The 18,920-nt window shown below is 47.5% G+C and overlaps 1 protein-coding gene across 6 annotated transcripts in view; it reads left to right on the top strand.

Moving 5' to 3' along the window:
• Positions 1 to 18,920, top strand: part of ARHGAP23 (Rho GTPase activating protein 23) — a 131,119-nt gene that overhangs the window by 47,934 nt on the left and 64,265 nt on the right. For 3 of the 6 annotated variants that reach the window (XM_007482332.3, XM_056816821.1, XM_056816817.1), the window contains exon 1: positions 15,970 to 16,624. The exons of the other annotated variants lie outside the window; for them this stretch is intronic. In XM_007482332.3, the coding sequence (XP_007482394.2) occupies positions 16,439 to 16,624 (186 nt within the window). In that variant the 5' untranslated portion in view covers positions 15,970 to 16,438. Of the gene's footprint in view, positions 1 to 15,969; positions 16,625 to 18,920 lie in introns of those variants that run through there. 6 annotated transcript variants of the gene reach the window in all.

The raw sequence follows: 18,920 nt of genomic DNA, 5'->3' as shown, positions 1-18,920 counted from the left end.
GAAAGAGCTTGCTAATACAGGGTCAGGGGATGGGGAAGGGTGGGCAAATATTGCAGAGGAAGGAGCACTGGGACCTGGAGTTCAGAGGCCTGTGGTTCCAGGCTTGACTCTGCTCCGTCCTAGTTGGGTGACCCTGGGCAAATGACTTCATCTCTCTGGGTCTCAAAATCTTCATCAGCAAAATGATGAGGCTAGACTGGAGAGAAGATCTCTGGGATGCGTCCCATTCTGCGTCCAGTGACTTCAGGAGACCCTGCCCTGTGGGTTGGAGAAGAACTCTGAGGGGTCATTTCCATCATTCCCCTGCCTTGGCAGGGCTATCTCTCTCCCTCTCTCCTCTGGTTAAATAATCTGGTGGTTTGGTGGCTTTCTTCTAGTATTTCTTTTCCCTGGCTTTTTAAATGAAACTTAAAACCATTTTCCCAATTATATGTAGAAATGATTTTTGACAATTGTTTTCTGCATTTTATGATTCAGATTCTTTCCCTCCATCCCTTCCCTCTTCCCCAAGGCTATATATAGGTTATGCCAATGCTTTTGGGCAGCTTATATTTCCATATCACTCATTTGGTGACGGAAGACACAAATCACACACAATAAAAAATTCATGAAGGAAATAAAGTGGAAGATGACATGCTTTCATCTTCAATAAGATGACAACAATTCTGAAGATCTAATTTGGCATCATAGATTATAGACCTAGAGCTGAAAAGAACCTCAAAAAACTGATCAGTCCAACCTCATGAGATCAACTTCATTTTACATGCTGAGAAACTGAAACAGAGAGATGAATGACTTTCCCAAAGTCATATAGCTAGTAAGAAGCAGAGCTGGGATTTGAACTTAAGTGCTGTGATTCTTAAATCCATTTGGGTTTTCTTTTGTTTTCTGCTGCCTTTCTGCCTCCTACTTCTACTGTGAGTCATCTAGCCTTTATAAGAGTTGACTATAAGCCAGGCACTATGCTAAACCCAGGGGACCCAAAGAAACACAAAAAACACATCCTGCCCTTTAGGAGTTCACATTCTAATGGAGGAGGTGATAGGGAAAGGACTAGGTTTATACAAAATTTACTCAAGAGTTTTTGTTCACTCATTCAGTGGTGTTCTTTGTGACTGAATGGACTTTAATAGTTCTCCATGGGGTTTTCTTGGCAAGGACCCTGTAGTGCAGTGATGGTGAACCTTTTAGAGCTTAGTGCCCAAATTTTATGCCCTCATGCTGCATTATCCCATACAAGGGATAGAGGAAGTGTTCCATTGGGCTGTTGGGCAGAGGGGCAGGTGAAGTGAAAAAATGTCTTCAGGTACAGTGGAGAGGGGGAAGGGAGCAGCTCCCTTTGGCACAGGTGCCATAGGTTTGCCAACACAGCTATAGTGGTTTGCCATTTCTTTCTCTAGTGGATCCTTTTGTCGGATAATCAGAAGTTAAGTAACTTGCCCAGAGTCACCCAGCTAGGTAGAATCTAGATTTAAACTCAGGTCTTCCTGACTCCAGGTCCAGTCTCTAACTACTGATCCACAGCTGCCTCTAGATAGATAGAAAATCATCTCAAAAGGAAAGAACCATCAGAGGTGAGATATGCCCTTTTACAGAAGGTAAGATTTGGGGGCAGCTCAGTGGCTCAGTGGATTGAGAGCCAGACCCAGAGATGGGAGGTCCTGGGTTCAAATCTGACTTCAGATACCTTCCAGCTGTGTGATCCTGGGCAAGTCACTTAACCCCCATTGTCTAGCCCTTACTGCTTTTTTGCTTTAAAACCAATACCCAGTATTGATTCTAAGATGGAAGGTAAGGGTTAAAAAAAAAAGGTAAGATATCATCTGAGTCTTGAAGAAGACAGGAAAGTAGGCAGAAATGAGAGGGAGAGAATTCCAGTCTTGGGAGACAGCCAGGGAAACATCAGAGTCTTAGAGGTAGCAGATGAGGCATCTTGTTTGGGAAACAGCCAGAAGGCAAGTATTGCTATATCTTAAAGGGGAGGGGAGTAAAGAGTAAAATAATTGAAAGAGTAGAAAGGAATCAGCTTGTGAAGAGTTTTATTTTATATTTATTTTTATATTTTATATTTATAAGTATAGATAAGAGATATAGTTTATATTTATATATAATATATTTATTTTATATTTGATCATGGAGGCAGCCAGGTGGCTTAATAGATAGAATGCCAGGTCTAGACACAGGAGGTTCTGGATTCAAATGTGACCTCCAAAACTGCCTAGCTGGGTGGCCCTGGACAAGTCACTTAACCCCAGTTGCCTAGTCCTTACCATTCTTTTGTCTGGAAAGGAACACTTAGTATCAGTTCTAAGACAGAAGGTAAGGGTTTAAAAAGAATTGATTATAGAGGTAACAGGAATCATGGGAGTTTATTGAGTAGGACGATAATGTGGTCAGATCTGTACTTTAGGAAAATCACTCTGGTAGCTGAGTAGAGGATGAATTAGAGCGGAGAGAGACTTGAGTCAGAAGGCTATTGCAAGATTCCCAGCATGAGGGGATGAGCTCATGCAAATGAGAGCAGAAAGGAGACAGATATGAGATACGGGCGACGAGGTAGCTCAGTGGCTAGAGTGCCAGACCTGGAGTCTGGGGAACCCGAGTTTAAATTTGGCTGTAGATAGATACTTCCTAGCTGAATGTGTGTGACTCTGGGCAAGTCACGTAACCCCATATTGCCTAGCCCTTGCCCTTCTGTGCTAGAACTGGAACAGAAAGCGAGGGTTTAATAAAAAGAAGGAAAGAAATGACAGGGACTCAGGGTAGCTAGCTAGAGCACCAGACCTGAAATCTCATCTTCTGGAGTTCAAATCTGGTCTTATTCAATTGCTAGCTGTGTGACCCTGGGCAAGTCACTTCACCCTATTTGCCTCAGTTTCCTCATCTGGAAAATGAGCTGGAGAAGGAAATGGCAAGGCATGCAGGGATCTTTGCCAAGAAAACCCCAAATGGGGTCAGGAAGAGGTGGACTCGAGTGACTGAAAAATGACCGGCAGACACACAAGAGAAATGGCACTACTTGGCAACGGGTTGCCTGTGTGGGCTGAGTCTGGTCCCTGCCTGGGCTTTTCTGAGCAATTTAGTTAGTTCCGGGTGGGTAAGGGAAGCAGATATCAGGAAGGTGGAGCTAGAGCGAATAGGGGAAGTCTGAATCTGGCTGGAATCAGAACGGGGGAAAAGAAAGCCAGGATTGTGCCAGCAGGGGGCTCTGCTGTCCACAGGGACCCACCTGATAGTGTGTGCGTGCGTGTGTGTGTGCATGCGTGTGCACTCAGAGGTTTCTATGTTGTTTTAAGGATTACTAAGCACTTCTCCAAAAGTCAGGTAGATAGCATGGGTGGCATTTTCATTTTGCAGATGAGAAAACTGAGTCTCGGAGCAATGAAATAACTTGTTGATGATCACACGATTATCCTATGTTGGAGCTGGGAATGATCCCGGGTGGCCGTGTTTAATGTATGTGGGAACCTGTACCTTTTCTGTTGTTGGGCGGCCGTAGGCCGTGTCCATCACAAAATGCTCCCTCCCTCCCCTGCCCCATTCTCCCCCCTCCTCACCCCAACCTCCCTCACAAATGTGTGCCTTGGACCCCAGAGACCAGAGATTAATGGTGCAAAGTTCATATCACCTCAGGATGCATCTGTTCATTCGAACCCTATTTTTAAAATAGCCTTTTACTTAGATCTTTTAACTTTGTATCACCAACATTTCCCTCTGTATCCCTTTATTGTTCATTCACTTCTCAGTCGCATCCAACTCTGTGTGACTCTATTTGGGGTTTCTCTTGACAAAGATACTGGAAGAGTTTTTACCATTTCCTTCCCTGGCTCATTTTCCAGATGAGGAAACTGACATAAATGGGGGAAATGACTTGCTCAGGGTCTCACAACTTATAAATAGTTGAGGCTGGATTTGAATTGAGGAAGGTGAGTCTTCTTGACTCCAAGCCTGGCACTTTATCCACTGTGCCACCTTGCTGCATCCCTTTTGTCTCTCTATCCCAGAGAACCATCTCTTATAATAAAGAATGTTTAAAAGAAAAAGGAAAAGGAGGAAGACAAAAATCATCAAAACTGATCCATCATACATGGAAAAAACTGACGTTATATGCAGTGCTCCACATATTCATGGACTTCCTCCTCCTGCTCCAAAGCCATGAGAAGTGTCTTATCTGTCTTCTTTGGGACTAAGCTTATTTTCCACTGACTTATGGTAGTCACTCTTTTTTTTTTAACCTTTACCTTCTTAGAATCAATATTGTGTATTGGTTCCAAGGCAGAAGAGTGGTAAGGGCCAGGCAATGGGGGTTAAGTGACTTGCCCAGGGTCACACAGCAGGGAAGTGTCTGAGGTCACATTTGAACCCAGGACCTCCTGTCTCTGGGTCTGCTCTATCTACTGATCCACCCAGCTGTGCCAGTGGTCATTCTTTTTGCATTGCTATAGTCAATGTCAATGTTGTTTTCTTGGCTGTGGTTATTTTTCTTTGTATTAGTTCATGCATGTCTTCCTTATGAATACTTACTGTAACCGTATTGCTCTTGCAAGTGGCCTAGGTGTGTGCCACTTCTCTCTTGCCATGCCTTGCAGCTTTTTAAGACTGAGACCTTATAACTATCCTTCCTTTGTTACTCTGTCTCCCTATTCCCAGACCTCAGCTTCCTCTCCTTTATTGCTTCACAACTAGTCCTTTGGTTTGTCTCTATCCCTTCTTAAGAATGCACAAGACAGGGGGCAGCTGGGTGGCTCAGTGGATTGAGAGCCAGGTCTAGTGGCAGGAGTTCAAATCTGGCCTCAGACACTTCCTAGCAGTGAGACCCTGGGCAAGTCACTTAACCCCCATGGCCTAATCCTTACTTATCTTCTGTCTTGGAACTAATAGTTAGTATCGATTCTAAGAGGGAAGAGAAAGGTTTAAACACACATACTCATACACAAGACATTTGTTTGTGCAGGTCGGTGCTCCTTGGGGAGGTGTAATGGAGGGAAACAAGCGTGTGGGAGTATTTTTAGGATTTACCTAAATTTAGGATTTACCTGAGCACCGGGATTACAAACAGAAAACTGAAAAAAATGTCTGCCCCCAAGATCTCAATGTTGTTTTTGTTCTATCATTCTTTCAGTTGTGTCTGATTCTGGGCATGATCCAGAATGGGATTATCCAGGTACTTGGCTTTTCCTCCTCCTAAACGTCTGCGAAATGAGGCAGATCGGGCTGGGAGGAAGCCTTGATTAGACAGAGCTGTTCAACTGTTGTTGCTTAGTCATTTCAGTCATGTCTGACTCTTCATGACCCCATCTGAGGTTTTCTTGGCAAAAAATACTGGAGTGGTTCATCTTTCCTTCGTTAGTCGATTTTCCAGGTGAGAAAACTGAGGTAAACAGGGTGAAATGACTTGCCCAGGGTCACACGAGCTCTGAACTCAGGGAGCTGATTCTTTCTGACCCAGGGCTTGACACTCTCTATCTACCATGACACTTAACTGCCCATTTTCATTCTATCAGGGGAGAAAATATATACATGTTTAAGTCCATACATGTATACAAATGCATGTCTATGCATATATAAAGATAAATGCAAAGTAATAAGGGAGATGGTAGTTGCTAGGATATTAGGAAAGACTCTGTAGAAGGTGGCACTTAAGTTGGGTTTTAAAGGAAGCTAAAGAGTTTACAAAGGCAAAAGTGAGGAAGGAGTGCATTCTAGGAAGGAAGCAGAGCCAGTGCAAAGGAATTGAGATGGGAGATGGCCTGATGTATATGAAGAACCATAAGAAGAAAATGGAAATAATATAGTTTATTTATTTATTTTAAACCTTTACTTTCTGCCCCCACCTTTAACCTTTACCTTCCATCTTAGGATCAACACTTGGTTCTAAGGCAGAAGAGCAGTAAGGGCTAGGCAATGGGGGTTAAGTGACTTGCCCAGGGTCACACAGCTAGAAAGTATCTGAGGCCAGATTTGAACCTGGGTCTCTTGCTCTATCCACTACCACCTAGCTACCCTAATAATAGAGTATGTTGAGTAGATTTATTCTTCAAGAAAACCCCTTTGCCAGCTATGTGGTGAATGGATTGAAGTGAGCAAATAGGAGGCAGGAAGACCCAATTAGGAGTCCAAGAGAAAGATGACCAGTGGTTGTGAGTAAAGAGGAGATGCGATAAATGATGTGGAGAAAGAAATAAGGCTTGGCAACTGATTGAATATGTGGGATTAGGGAAAGGTAGAATATAGATAGGGATCCCATCTTTGGAGAACCCCCAAACAAGGAGCCAGGCCACGCCCCCAGGAGTTAGAGAAAGGAATGGTCGGGCAATGAGAAGATGGGTTTGTGTCCAGAGTCTGCTATCTGTTGCCCGTGGAGTCATTCACTTCTTTTGTTGTGTCTCAGTTTCCTTGTCTGTATAGAAGAGGCCTGGGCTGCAACCATTATCTCTAAGGCTCCGTCTGGCTTTGGCAGCACGTTATAAACAACCATAGTATGGGGTGCAGCTTGTGGATATTGGTGCTGGCAGGGAGGGAAGGAGGAGGAGGAGGAGGAGATGAAGGGGAAGTCAAAGGGTGGAGTTAATCTGGGAAGCCTCCCTGGTAGAGAGGGAGAGGATTTGAAGCAAGTCTTTCCCCTCCCCCTGCCCTCCCTCAGATGACCAAGGAAATGCCTTTGTGTTTATTTTGTGGTAGGACTTGGGACTCACCCTTTCTGAAACTGCTTATTTCCCCCAGGCTGTGGCTCCATGGTCATCTAGGTCTGTGGGGAAACGCTGATCATTTCCCTCCTCCCCACTTCTGTCTCCCCTCCCCTCCCTCGACTGCCCCTCCGGGCCGGGGCAGGGGTGGGGACAGGGGACGGTGCCAGCCTCCTCTCTCTATCCTGGGAACCTCAGATGGATGAAGCCTTGGTCCTACTGGAGGAGAAGCCCGGGGCCACGTGCCCAGAGCCCCTTTCTCTTCATGAGCTCCTAGTGATTTAGCCCAGTGGTTACTGAGGCTTCCTCCCCTACACCCTCCCAGGGCATGTGGGTAGGGAGCCGCCTCGATGGCACAGAATCAGTGTCACCTTGTGTCTGAATGAAAGATCTTGGCCATTTGTGTGCCTTTTTCTGCATGTGTGTACCTGAGTGTCTGAATGTGTTTCTCTGGACCCACGTGTATTTATTGTGTCTCAGTGTCCTTCCAGAGTACAGTAGAAATAACTTGTACATCATTTGTTGTTTGAGGGTTATCTGAACCGTTTTTTACTCTTTGAATCCTTCCCGGATCTTTGCTGGGAAAATTAAAACATACCTGTAAATGGCAAGTTCCCTTCATAACCCATATACCACCTTCCTAGTCCCACTGCCCAGGAGCCCTGGGAGAGCCGTCCTCGCCATATACATTCATCTCTGCCCTGCTATCCAACTAGGAGAAGAGAAAGAGGATATATTGTATTACTGCCTGGAATGCTCTCCCTCCTTTCCTTACCTCCTGGCTTTCTTCAAGTCTTGCAAAAGTCCCAGTGTCTAAAAGAAGCGTTTTCCAGTTTGTTTGGTTTTTAACCCTTATTTTCTGCCTAGGAATCAATAATAAATATTGATTCCCAGGCAGAAGAGTGGTAAGGGCAAGGCTGTGGGGGTTAAGTGACTTGCCCAGGGTCACACAGCTAGGAAGTGTCTGAGGCCAAATTTGAATCCAGGACTTAATGACTCCTGACCTGGTTCTCTATTCTCTAAGACACCTAGCTGTCCCACTCAATTCCCCTTAATCTTAATGCTTTCCTTTGATATTATCTCCTGTTTATCCAGTCTTTATTTTGTTGGTACAAAGCTGTTTGCTTATTGTCTCCCCAATTTGTTTCCCTTTACCCCTTGAGGGTAAACACTGCTTTTGTCTCTCTTCTCTAGCACTGTGCTTAGCTCAGCACAGTGCCTGGCACATAGTAAGCCTTTATAAATGCTAGCTGAATTATTGATTTATGTTGATCGATATAGTAGGTGCCCAGTAAGTGTTTGAAAAGGGCTAGCTGGTTCAGTGGATAGAGAGCCAGGGGGTTCAAATCTGGCCTCAGATACTTCCTAGCTGGGTGACCCTGGCAAGTCACTTAACCCCAATTTGCATAGCCTTTACCACTCTTCTGCCTTTGAACTGATAGTATCAGAAAGCCTTTCTTTCTTTTTTTGTTTTAATATTTTTCCCTGGTTCCATAATTCATATTCTTTTCCTCCCCTTTCCCCCCTTCCATAGCTGACAAGCAATTCCACTGGGTTATACATGTATTATCATTCAAGACTTATTTCCATATTATTCATTTTGTAATAGAGAAATCTTTTACAACCAAAACCCCAAATCCTATGCCCATATAAACAAGTGATAAATCAGATTTTTTTTCTTTCTTCTGTGTTTCCGCTCCCACGGTTCTTCCTCTGGATGTGGATAGCGTTCTTTCTCTTAAGTCCCTCAGAACTGTCTGGATCATTGCATTGCTGCTAGTAGAGAAGTCCATTATATTTTATCATTCCATAATGTTTAAGTTACTGTGTACAATGTTCACTTCTCTCTATATCAGTTCATGGAGGTCTTTCCAATTCATATAGAAATCAAGCAGTTCATCATTCCTTATAGCACAATAGTATTCCATCACCAACATATACCACAATTTGTTCAGCCATTCCCCAATTGAAGGGCATCCCCTCATTTTTCAATTTTTTGCCACCACAAAGAGCGCAGCTATGAATGTTCTTGTACAAGTCTTTTTCCTTATTATCTCTTTGGGGTACAAACCTAGTAGTGCTATGGCTGGATCAAAGAGCAGACATCCATAAAGTGTTTCCTGAATGAATGAATGAATGAGTGAGTGAGTGAGTGAGTGAGTGAGTGGAAGGGAGCTGAAGATGCACAAACTTGTGGGTCAGCCAGGATGGTGGCTGGTAATCAAATCTCTCATCATGAGAGTTGTATGAGCAGATCAGAAGTGAAGATGAAAACTGAACCGAGGCATTACCCTCAGGACCCTGGAAGGCCAATCACTTGGGATGCTGAGTATGTGGGAAGAGCAAGACAACTTAAAGCAAACCAGAGGAAGAAGATTCAGGGATCTGGAGAGGCCACCTCAGCTATGTCTCTGCCTCTGGGTTCTTTTGCTCTATGTGACTTGGAAAGGAGCTGGGTTGGGGGTGGGGAGAGGGGTACAGGGAGGAGGCAGTCTTGCTTGGCCGGCTCAGTGGCTTGACTTGTTGGGGCACGTTAGCCAGGGGAGCCACGGGACAGGCAGTGCTGGGAACCAGGCACCCATTGTGGGGTAAAGGGGTGGGGGAGGGACTGAGGGGGTGGTTGTCCTTGAAGGAGGGGACTGGGGCAGGGGTTCATGGCATGGGGATAGAACATGTATGGAATTTGTTTGGTATCACATTGTGTGCATGCCTGTTGAGTGTGCAATTGGTTTGGTTTTTGAGGCTGGGTGTGATTTGGAGAGATACAGAAAGACAGACAGAGACAGAGAGATTGAGAGACAGAAAGAGCAAGAGAGGGAGAGGGAAGGAGAGAAAGAGAGAGAGAGAGAGAGAGAGAGAGAGAGAGAGAGAGAGAGAGAGAGAGAGAGAGAGAGAGAGAGAGAGAGAAAGCGAGAGAGAGAGAGAGAGAGAGAGAGAGAGAGAGAGAGAGAGAGAGAGAGAGAGAGAGAGAGAGAGAGAGAATGGATGTGTGTGTTCTCTTAAATGTGATTGCTGAGCCAGTATGCTGGACCTTTGTGATGCTCTGTAGCTATTGGAGTGTGTATAATATAGTGACTCCTTTTTTTTTTGCATATGTAGTTGTTCAGGATGATTTGGGGTGCTTAATGGAGATCTATAGCCCACCCCCAAAACCATACTGAGCTTGCATTTCTGGGAAGGGAAGGGGCCAGATTGAAGGAAGGAAGGAAAAGGGGTGATTCCTGATCCTTGGGGGCCCTTCACTCTTACTTCCTGTTCCCTCCCATTCTTCAGCTACTATCAACATCCCCAACCCCCATTTTGTCTCACTCTCTATCTCCTGACCCCTGGGTTAGAAGGAAGGTCTCCTCCTTCTTCCAAGGTCATCTCTTCCATTCTCCAGTTTCTGGGCAAGACTTCCTCTCCCCCAAGCTCTGACCAAAGGAATGTATGTCAAAATGGTTCTTTTCCTGGCTCTCGTACCCCTGCCCCAGTCAAACCTTGCACTCCAAATGAGACATAGGATCCCTCAACACTTGCTCCCAGGTCTCCCTAATTTTAGAGGGGGAAAGAATTTAGTTCTATCTGAGAGTGAAGCCTTGTACTCCAAGGATCTAAAAGACAAAGATCCTAGATTGAGTCAGGAGCCTCACATGAAAGGCAATGAAGGGGTAATAGCCAAGAAGGGTTCAAATCCTACCTTTGACATTTCCTAGCTATGAGACCCTGGGCAAGTCACTTAACTCTTCCCACTCTTTTACCTTGGAACTGATACACAAGGTAAGGGTTTTTAAAAATGCTATTTTTTTTGGTATGCTATATGAGGTCAGCTGTGATTATTCAGGACAAGGCCTGGACCTTTGATTTCCCTGGTCTAAGGGATTTCCTGGCAGGGAAACTCTGGTCATGTGAATCTGGACCTTCTTAGAAAGTTAGAGAGCTGCCTAGGACAATGAGAGAGTAAGCGCTTTATGTAAGATCTCACACCACTGGACCACGCCAGAGGGATGACTTGAACTCATATCTGGCTGCCCTATACATGGCCAGCTCTCTGCATACAATGTCATGTTGTTTCTCTATCATCATCATCATCATTATTCTGTTGTTTTGTTTGGAATAAGGAGCCCTCGGTGAAGTATCCTCTACCAAGGAAGACCAGCACCTTCTCTAAGACTTAGCGTCCAGGAGAACAAATGAGATAAGGAGATGGTTCTTGAATGCCCACAAAAGAAAGAGGTGACCTCAGAGAGCCAACATAGCCTCAAGACACAGGTCATACCAGACGAAACCAATTTCCATTTCTGAGGAGCTTATGGTAGATCACAGGAATGCCAAAGGGGGTACAAGTTACCCAGAAAAGCATGTGATGACGCCACTCATGCTATCCTTGCAGGAAAAAGGAAGTGGAGATACCTGGGCTAGACAGGACTGGCTGAAAAATAGTCACACACACACACATATATATGTTAACCCTTACCTTCCGTCTTGGGCTCCAAGGCAGAAGAGAGAGAAGGCCTAGGCAATGGGGGTTAAGTGACTTGCCCAGGGTCACACAGCTAGGAAGTATCTAAGGTCATATTTGAACCCAGGACCTCCTATCTCCAGGCCTGGCTCTCAATCCACTGAGTCACCTCACTGCCCCTCATTAATAGTTTTAATGTCAGTTCATAGGTATCCAGTTGAGTTTCCCAGGAATTTTTTTTTGCCTAATGCTATTTAACAATGACTTGGGAAAAGTAGACAGCATGCTTCTCACATTTTCAGATGAAACCAAGCTAGAATGGATAGCTCTGTGGAATTTGAACAGACTTTGACCGGGTAGAGCATTGGGTTAAATGGAATAAGAGTAAAGTTGATAGGGATGAATGTAAAGTCTTACTCCTGGGTTTATAGCAAGAAATAGATAACAGTTGGTCTGAAAAAGACCTAAGGAGGGCAGCTAGGTGGATCAGTGGATAGAGAACCAGGCCCAGAGACTGGAAGTCCTGGGTTCAAATCTGGCCTCAGACTCTTCTTAGCTATGTAACTGGACAAGTAACTTGATTCCCATTGCCTAGCCCTTAACACTCTTCCGCCTTAGAATTAATACTACTCAGTATTGATTCAAAGGTGGAAGGGGAGGGTTAAAAAAAAAAAAGGATTTAGGGGTTTTAGTGGGCTGCAAGCCAGGTATGAATCAACCATGTGGTATAGCAGCTGAGAAAACAAATGCAATCTTACTACATTAAGGGAAGTCTTGTCCCCAATTATAGGGGTAATAAATAGCATTTTTATACTCTGCCTTGAACTGGACATTTTGAGAAGGACATTAAACTAGGAAACATCCTGAGAAGGACAATCAGGTTGGTGGCAGGCTTTGAAATCATATCCTATAACAAGGCACAAAGTCCAGGACTTAGAGAAGTGGTACTTCCATCTACTCTAAAGATGGGAGGTCCTGGGTTCAAATATGACCTCAAACACTTTCTAGCTGTATGAACTATGTTCAGTTCCGAGTGTAACAATTTAGAAAGGTTTGCTTTTTAAAGGAATGTTATTAGGATGATGAGAGGACTAGAGATTATGTCCTATGAAAATACCTGGAGGAACGGGAGATATTTCACCTGGAAATGAGTAAAACTTGGGGAAGGGAGAAAATAGAAGAGAAAAAAATTGTTTTGATTTGCTCAGCCAAAAAGAATGAAGTGAAAGCAATTTGTGAAAGGGACAAAGAAGCACATTTAAACTAGATGTAAGGGGGAAATAATCTAGCTAGCTAGCTAGCTAAAAATGGAATGGAGTCTCTGAGGAGATAAAGGGGGTTAGTGGAGGTTTGAAAACAGTAAAGTGTTAGTTTTTAGTGGCATTATATTATTCTAAAGAGAGCAGTTGCAGCAAGAGGGTCTGAAGTTAGATTGAAGAAAGGACTGGATACCTTCCCCTTAGTACCAACTCTAAGGAAAAGTGGGCCAAAATGAGAGTCAGGAGGGTATAATATAGTTTCTCATCCTGTCCTACCCATTTGGTCCCTCTATTCATACTTAAAAGACTAGGTTGGATTGCCTGAGGGGTGGAGAAAATTGGAGAGGTGCTCCGATAGGAGGGGTGCCAGAAAGTCTGCTAGATCATTCTTGGTTTTGGGGGGAGAATGACTTGGGAGAGGTCGTTGGGTGGGGGGAGGTGGGGCGCCTGTGGCAGGAAGCCTCAGAATAGAATCTCAGCAACGCCTGGTATTTTGAAGCCTTTGGCCCCCCTTCCCCCACCTCCCTCCTTTGCCCACCCCACATTCCTTTCCCAAAGGAAATGCTGAGGCTTGAGGGAGAGGGACAAGAGACATCAAAGACCCCTCCCCTTTCTTCCAGATGGTGAGCCTCAGTGCCCCCTCCAAGCAGATCTTTCTTAGAAGCAGCTGGGAAGAATGGGATGGGGCAGGGTGGGGAAGTTGTTTGGTTTACTAGACTTTCTACTCCCCCACCCCTCACCTCTGACAGTTTCAGGGAACTGGCAGAGCATCACATATGGCTGTTACATTTTCAGGACCTCTCAGTTTGGGATAGAATGAAAACAGCAACACTTTCTTCTCCACTCCCCCCTCCTCCCAGGCCCTTACTATGTCCCTGGCACACATAGTAAATGCTTAATAAATGCTTATTTCCACCTCCCCCCCTCCCCCTTATCTCTTCAGGACAGAGGATAAGAAAACCCAACTTTAAAGGGATGATATTCCTAGTTTGGTACATCGCCTCTCAGTAATCCTGAAGGAAAGGCAAAAGAAAACTGGTTGGATTGATTGAAGGAGGGATGGAGATTAGTAGGACTGGTGATGGTGACAATGTGTGTGTGTGTGTGTGTGTGTGTGTGTGTGTGTGTGTATGAAGAGAAAAGACCCCAGAATGAATCCCCTGTCCCTTAATCTTGCAAGTTTAACAAAGTGTATTTTCTGTAGGCAATAGGTGAAGGTAGGTGAAGGGGTCGGTGTGAATGGAGGTGGGAAAAAAAGAAGTGACAGCTTGCATCCTCTTTTTCCGGAGTCAGAGGATCTGGACTAGCTAGGGAATTACTCTGGGAAAATTTAAGGCAGAGCAAGGGAAAGAGACCCCCTCCCCCACCAGTCCTGGAATTCTTGGAGAAGCTAAGCTTTCCTAGGTGGAAGGGGTCCTAGTTCCAGGCTCCCCTGGACATCGGTGTTCCCTTCTCATTGCTGAACTGTTCTTACTATGTCCTGAAACCCTCCTGCTCAGCCCCTGTGGCTGCCTCACTCTTCCCGTCCTGGCTTCCGCCCCCCGGGGGTGGGGGTGGGGGTGACTCCTGCACAGGGGGCCCAGCTCAGCCTGCAAACAGGAAACAGGAGAACAAAACAACTCCCAGCCCAGGCCAGGCCAGGCCTCCCCCACATTCCTCATCCTAGGCCTCGTTCCCCTCTTCCATCTCTCTTTTTTAATCTCTCCCTCTTCCCTTTCTTTCCATTCTCTTTCCCTCAGTGTCCTTCCTAACTCCCTTAGTCTCCCCCACTTTCTCTCCCTTCACTGTCTTTCCTCTCTGTCTTCAGTTTTCCCTACCTTCTGTTCCTCAATTCCTTAATCCTCTGGCTAAATCTCCCCAACTTTCTCTCCCTCTGTCTTCTCCACACTCTCGGCTCAGGCTTAACTGACTCTCCCCCCAGTTCCTCCAGGCTATCTTAAATGTTATCACCACTGCCTGACTCCTAGGTCTTCAAAGTTTCTCCCCCTCTGGCCTTTAGTCTTAAACCTCTCTGTCCTTAATCTCCCCATATCCTGTCCCTTGGTCTCCTTCATTCTCTCTCCCCTCAATTTCACCCCTGTTTATCACTCCCAATTGCTCACATTTTTCTCTTTCTGGCGTCATTCCCCTCTCCACTTCTGTCTCTGTCTCTTGTCTTCTCCCTATCCTTCAACCTTCTTCTCCTTTGCTGTATTTGGACTTTCCAGCTGGAGGAATTGGCTTAGATTGATAATAACAGGGGGATCGGACTTTGGAAAGACACCCAGCTTGGATGATTAGGGTTGGAGGCAGCCTTGGCCAGGGAGTGATGGATGGGGAACTGGAACTCTTCTTTTTTTGTTTCAAGAGTTGCATTAGACTGATTAGTGGTTGTTCCAGATGAAAACTCTCCCAGTCCTTCAGCATTCTTTTCTAGCTTGCTTTCTCCAGGAAGTCCATACTGGATTGAGTAGATGGTCTGTGGTGTAGAACTGCCCATCTCTCATCATTCCTCATAAGCCTGTTCTCTCTCCCCTCCCTTGGAAAGACCTATCTCAGACCCCTGCTCTAGAAGGGGGGAGGGACCCTTATCTGGAAAAAGAGGATGGGAACAAGAAATGGGAGAGGGCAGCTGGGTGGCTCAGTGGATTGAGAGCCAGGCCCAGAGATGGGACATAGGTTCAAATCTGGCCTCAGACACTTCCTAGCTGGGTGATCCTGGGCAAGTCACTTAATTCCCATTGCCTGGCCCTTACTGCTTTTTTGCCTTAGAACCAATACACAGTATTGATTCTAAGATGGAAGGTAAGGGTTTTAAAATAAAAAAAAAAATGGTCCCAGCCCTGGACCCAGATCCCTCCTCTACCCCAGGTGGCAGGGGACAGTTACTGCCTATTGGGAAAGGAGAGTTGTTTTTCACTCTGTACCTCAGTTCCCTCCATCTCCCAGACTTCCTCCCCTCTATCTTTCCCACACTGTCCCCCCAGTGCCTGTCCCAACAATGTCATTAATCCCGGCATTAAGAGTCCAAGGTACACTTCAGTTTTCTCTCCTACTACTCTAAATGCACATGTATGGTGAGATGTGAGGAGCATCCAGACAGCTGGCACTGTGGGAGGGGTGGGGTGCTGCCTGCCTCTGAGAGCTGGGCTGGGTCTTTGACTTGGCTCCTTTGGGTAGGTGTGTGCGCGCGATGTTTACAGCTCTTCTATAGGAACTATACACAGTTCCAGGCCATGGGGAGGGGGCGAATTGGAGGAGTGGGGGAAGAGGGGGAATCTGATGGGACAGGAGTAATGCTACAATGTACTCTACGGTGTGCGGGGTCTCTAGTTATGCCGTGTGTGTGTGTGCCCATTGGAGGGCTGACCTACGTGTGCAGTGTGTGTGTTGTGCTGCAAGTCACTGTGTGTGAAGTGTGGTGATTTGCAGCTCAAGTGGCTGTGGGCAGTATGTATTTGAACACTGTGTACTTGTGTGCGTGCGTGAGGAAATGTGTGCAAATAGTGCACAGCCAGTGGTTTTGCAGTGTGTGTGTGTGTGCGCGCATCTGAGCGGCGTGGAGCTCCCTGGGCGGAGGGAGGGGAGGAGGCAGGGCAGGAGGGTGGCCTGGGTGGCCGCCGGCTGGCTGGGGGCTGGCCCTGGGCTGGGGGCGGCGTTTGCTCCATTGCCGGAGTTGCTGGCGTGTCCGGGCTTGGAAGCTTTCAGCCGCGAGAGGCTCAGGAGGTGACGGCGCCGCTCCCGGGCCCCCTGCTCCTCTCCGGCCCCTGGACCCCGGGACCCTCCAGCTGGCTCAGCACGGCTCAGCCTGGCTCAGGAGGGCGGGAGCCAGGGAGGGGGCCCCCTCGGGCTCGCCTCCCCGAGGGAGGGGGTCGGGCCGAGGAGTCGGAGCCGAGCAGCCCTGGCCCCGCCGGAGAGGAGAAGTGAGAAGTTGTTCCCGCTCCGGGGAATGCCGAGCCCCTCCCTCCTCCTCCTCCTCGCGTCCGGCTCCGGAAACCTGGGCCCTCCTCTCTGACGGCTCCCGGGGCCCCTCGTGCCCTGCGCTCGCGCCCTCACTCCTGCGCTCCCGGGCCATGTCGCTGGTGGGTCGCGCGGTATGGCGAGTGGAGCGGGCCGGGGGAGGCGGCTGGCGCTGGGAGAGGGCGATCGGAGTAGACTGCAGCTCCCCGGAGCCGCGCTGCCTCTGGCTCCCGAGCCTCCGCCACGAAGACCGGCGGCTGTCGGGGCCCCACCGTCGCGGGACAGCGATCAGGGGAAGGGTGAGACGTGCGACTGGCTCTAGTGGGACTGGGGGGCTGGCATGGAAGAGGCTGATGCCCAGAGGCTAGGGTGATTGTTGATGGAACAGGCACTGATGATTGGAAGTGAAGGGCTGGAGGCAGAAGGGTGGTTGACACTTCTGGCGTCTAGGAGGCTTTCTCCTTCAAGAGGAGAGAGCTGTGCCACCCCAGTGCCCTTTACCCAAGCAAACTGGTCTCCAGAGACACACCAAAAGGGAGAAGGGGAGAAACTTGGGGTTTCTGAGGTCTCTCGGGGCTGAAACCCACATACAGGCTCCTGGAGGTGGCTCAAGAGCTTCCAGAAACCCAGCTCCACAACTGCCCTGCCTAAGTTTTTCACACCTACTGGTAATTCCACGGTATAACTGGGCATCGCTGCCCTCCAGTCCTAAAGTTGTCTTGGACGAGAGAGGGAGGAACATATTTGGAGAGACGTGCTCAGACAGGGCATCAGGGAAACTGAGCAGGGTGCAGGATGGGTTGGTAGGCACTACCCTGCTTGGCACTCTGTTGATGAAGGTTCAGATAAGTTCTTTGACTGGCAGCATCGAAGTGCTGAGGTGGCAGAATGGCCCTTCAGTGGGCAGTGACCTCAGGGCAAGGGACACAGAGGGGTTGGGGGGCAGTGTGTTTCTGATGTCCGGGATAGACCAGGCTGGTAGGGCATGAGTCACAGTGGGCACCGTGCCCAGCATGAACTCTCTGCTCTCTGCAATGACCTCTTTATTCTTCTGTGTGCCAGCTGGGGAGGAAGGGGGCCCAGGATTCCTGAGTTTGGTTCCTTGGCATTGCTACCCAGCACGTGTGCCTCACTTGTCAAAATTTTGGATAACTGGATAACCCTAGAATTCGTCCCTTATAATTTCCCATATCTAGATCCCAATTTCTTACCTCTGGTAGTGGTGGTGGCAGGATGCCTGCAAGGCTGTGGCCCTCGTGGGGATGGGGTAGGCGATATACTCTAGTTTTATGCACAGTAGCTGTTGTAGGCGAGGCAAGAAAATTGGCCAAAATGAGGACCCCAAGAGAGTTGACCAGGAAGGAAAAGCTTGAGAGGAGAGGAAAGAGGAGAAAAGACAAATGGAGAGAGACAGACAAGAATCAGTGAGAGGGGCTGAGGGGCTGAGGTTTGCTCAGATCTCCTGGACTGCAAGCCAGGGTGAGACATGGTGGATTGTTGGCAGCTGCCAGAACTTTGGGCGTGTGGGCATCAATCGGGGCCACTGCCTATGGAGGGACCTGTCAGGGCCACTTCCCATCCAGGGACAGCTGTGGGCTTAACCGTAATCCAGGGGGACGGCACAGGGACAATGAGAGCTCTGGAGAGGCTTGGCAGTGAGGTTGGAGTGGGGGGAGGGGAAACATCCTAAATCCCTTAGGATGCCCAGGAAGTCTGTCAGGATTGGGCTGGAGAGCTTATTCGTATGATTGTCCTCCTCCCCCCTCATCTGCTTCGTGGTAGGAAAGGGCTGTAGTTTTTCTCTTAAGGCTTCCTCCACCCCCCCCCACCCCCCCCACCCCCAGCAACTACGGGAAATCTTAGAGATTTTAAGTCTCCTTAGAATTCCCAGTGATTGTTTTCCTCTTCCCCTCTTTCGGAGTCAGGGCTATTGAATACTCCTCTGTGAGGCCCAAATTGCCCATGATGCTGGGGGGGGGGGGGGTAGATGGTGGCAGGAGGGGTGGCCTTCACGCCACGGAGTCTAGCCCAGAGGATCAGACTCCAGCTGTAGCCAGAGAACATGAAATTAGATATCGCAAAATCACAGAATCGGGAAGTTCGAAGAGACCTCATTGGGCCGGTCCTATCTTCCCCACAGCGCTGGAATTCTCTCTCCAACATTCCTGACACTGTTTGAACTCTCCTACTGAAGGGGAGCTCACTACCTAAGAAGGCAGCCCATTCCATTGTTGCGCTGCTTTAATTCTTAAGAGAATTCAGTCCCTCACAACCCAGGCATCTGATTTGTAGGAGTCAAAATATGTTGGATTGGGAGCCAGAGGACCTGGGTTCTAATCTCAGCTCTGGTCCTTGCGACTTGCATTTCTTTGGGCACATCCTTGTCTCCACTCAGCCTTAGATCCCTAATATGGAAAAGGAGGGCCCTGGAATAGATGATCTGATGTAAAGTTCCTTACAACTTCAATGTTCTAATTCAACCATTGGAGTCACTTCCTTACCCAGTGATCCTACTTCCACTCTCTAGGCTAAATAGAGCAAACCTCATCCTTCTAACACAAGACAGCCCTTAAGATATTTAAGACATTGATCATC

The sequence above is a fragment of the Monodelphis domestica genome, chromosome 2, assembly GCF_027887165.1.
Source record: "Monodelphis domestica isolate mMonDom1 chromosome 2, mMonDom1.pri, whole genome shotgun sequence".
NCBI classification, from domain to species: domain Eukaryota; kingdom Metazoa; phylum Chordata; class Mammalia; order Didelphimorphia; family Didelphidae; genus Monodelphis; species Monodelphis domestica.
Note: the sequence above shows the minus strand (reverse complement) of the source record. Positions and strands in the feature narration are given on the sequence as shown.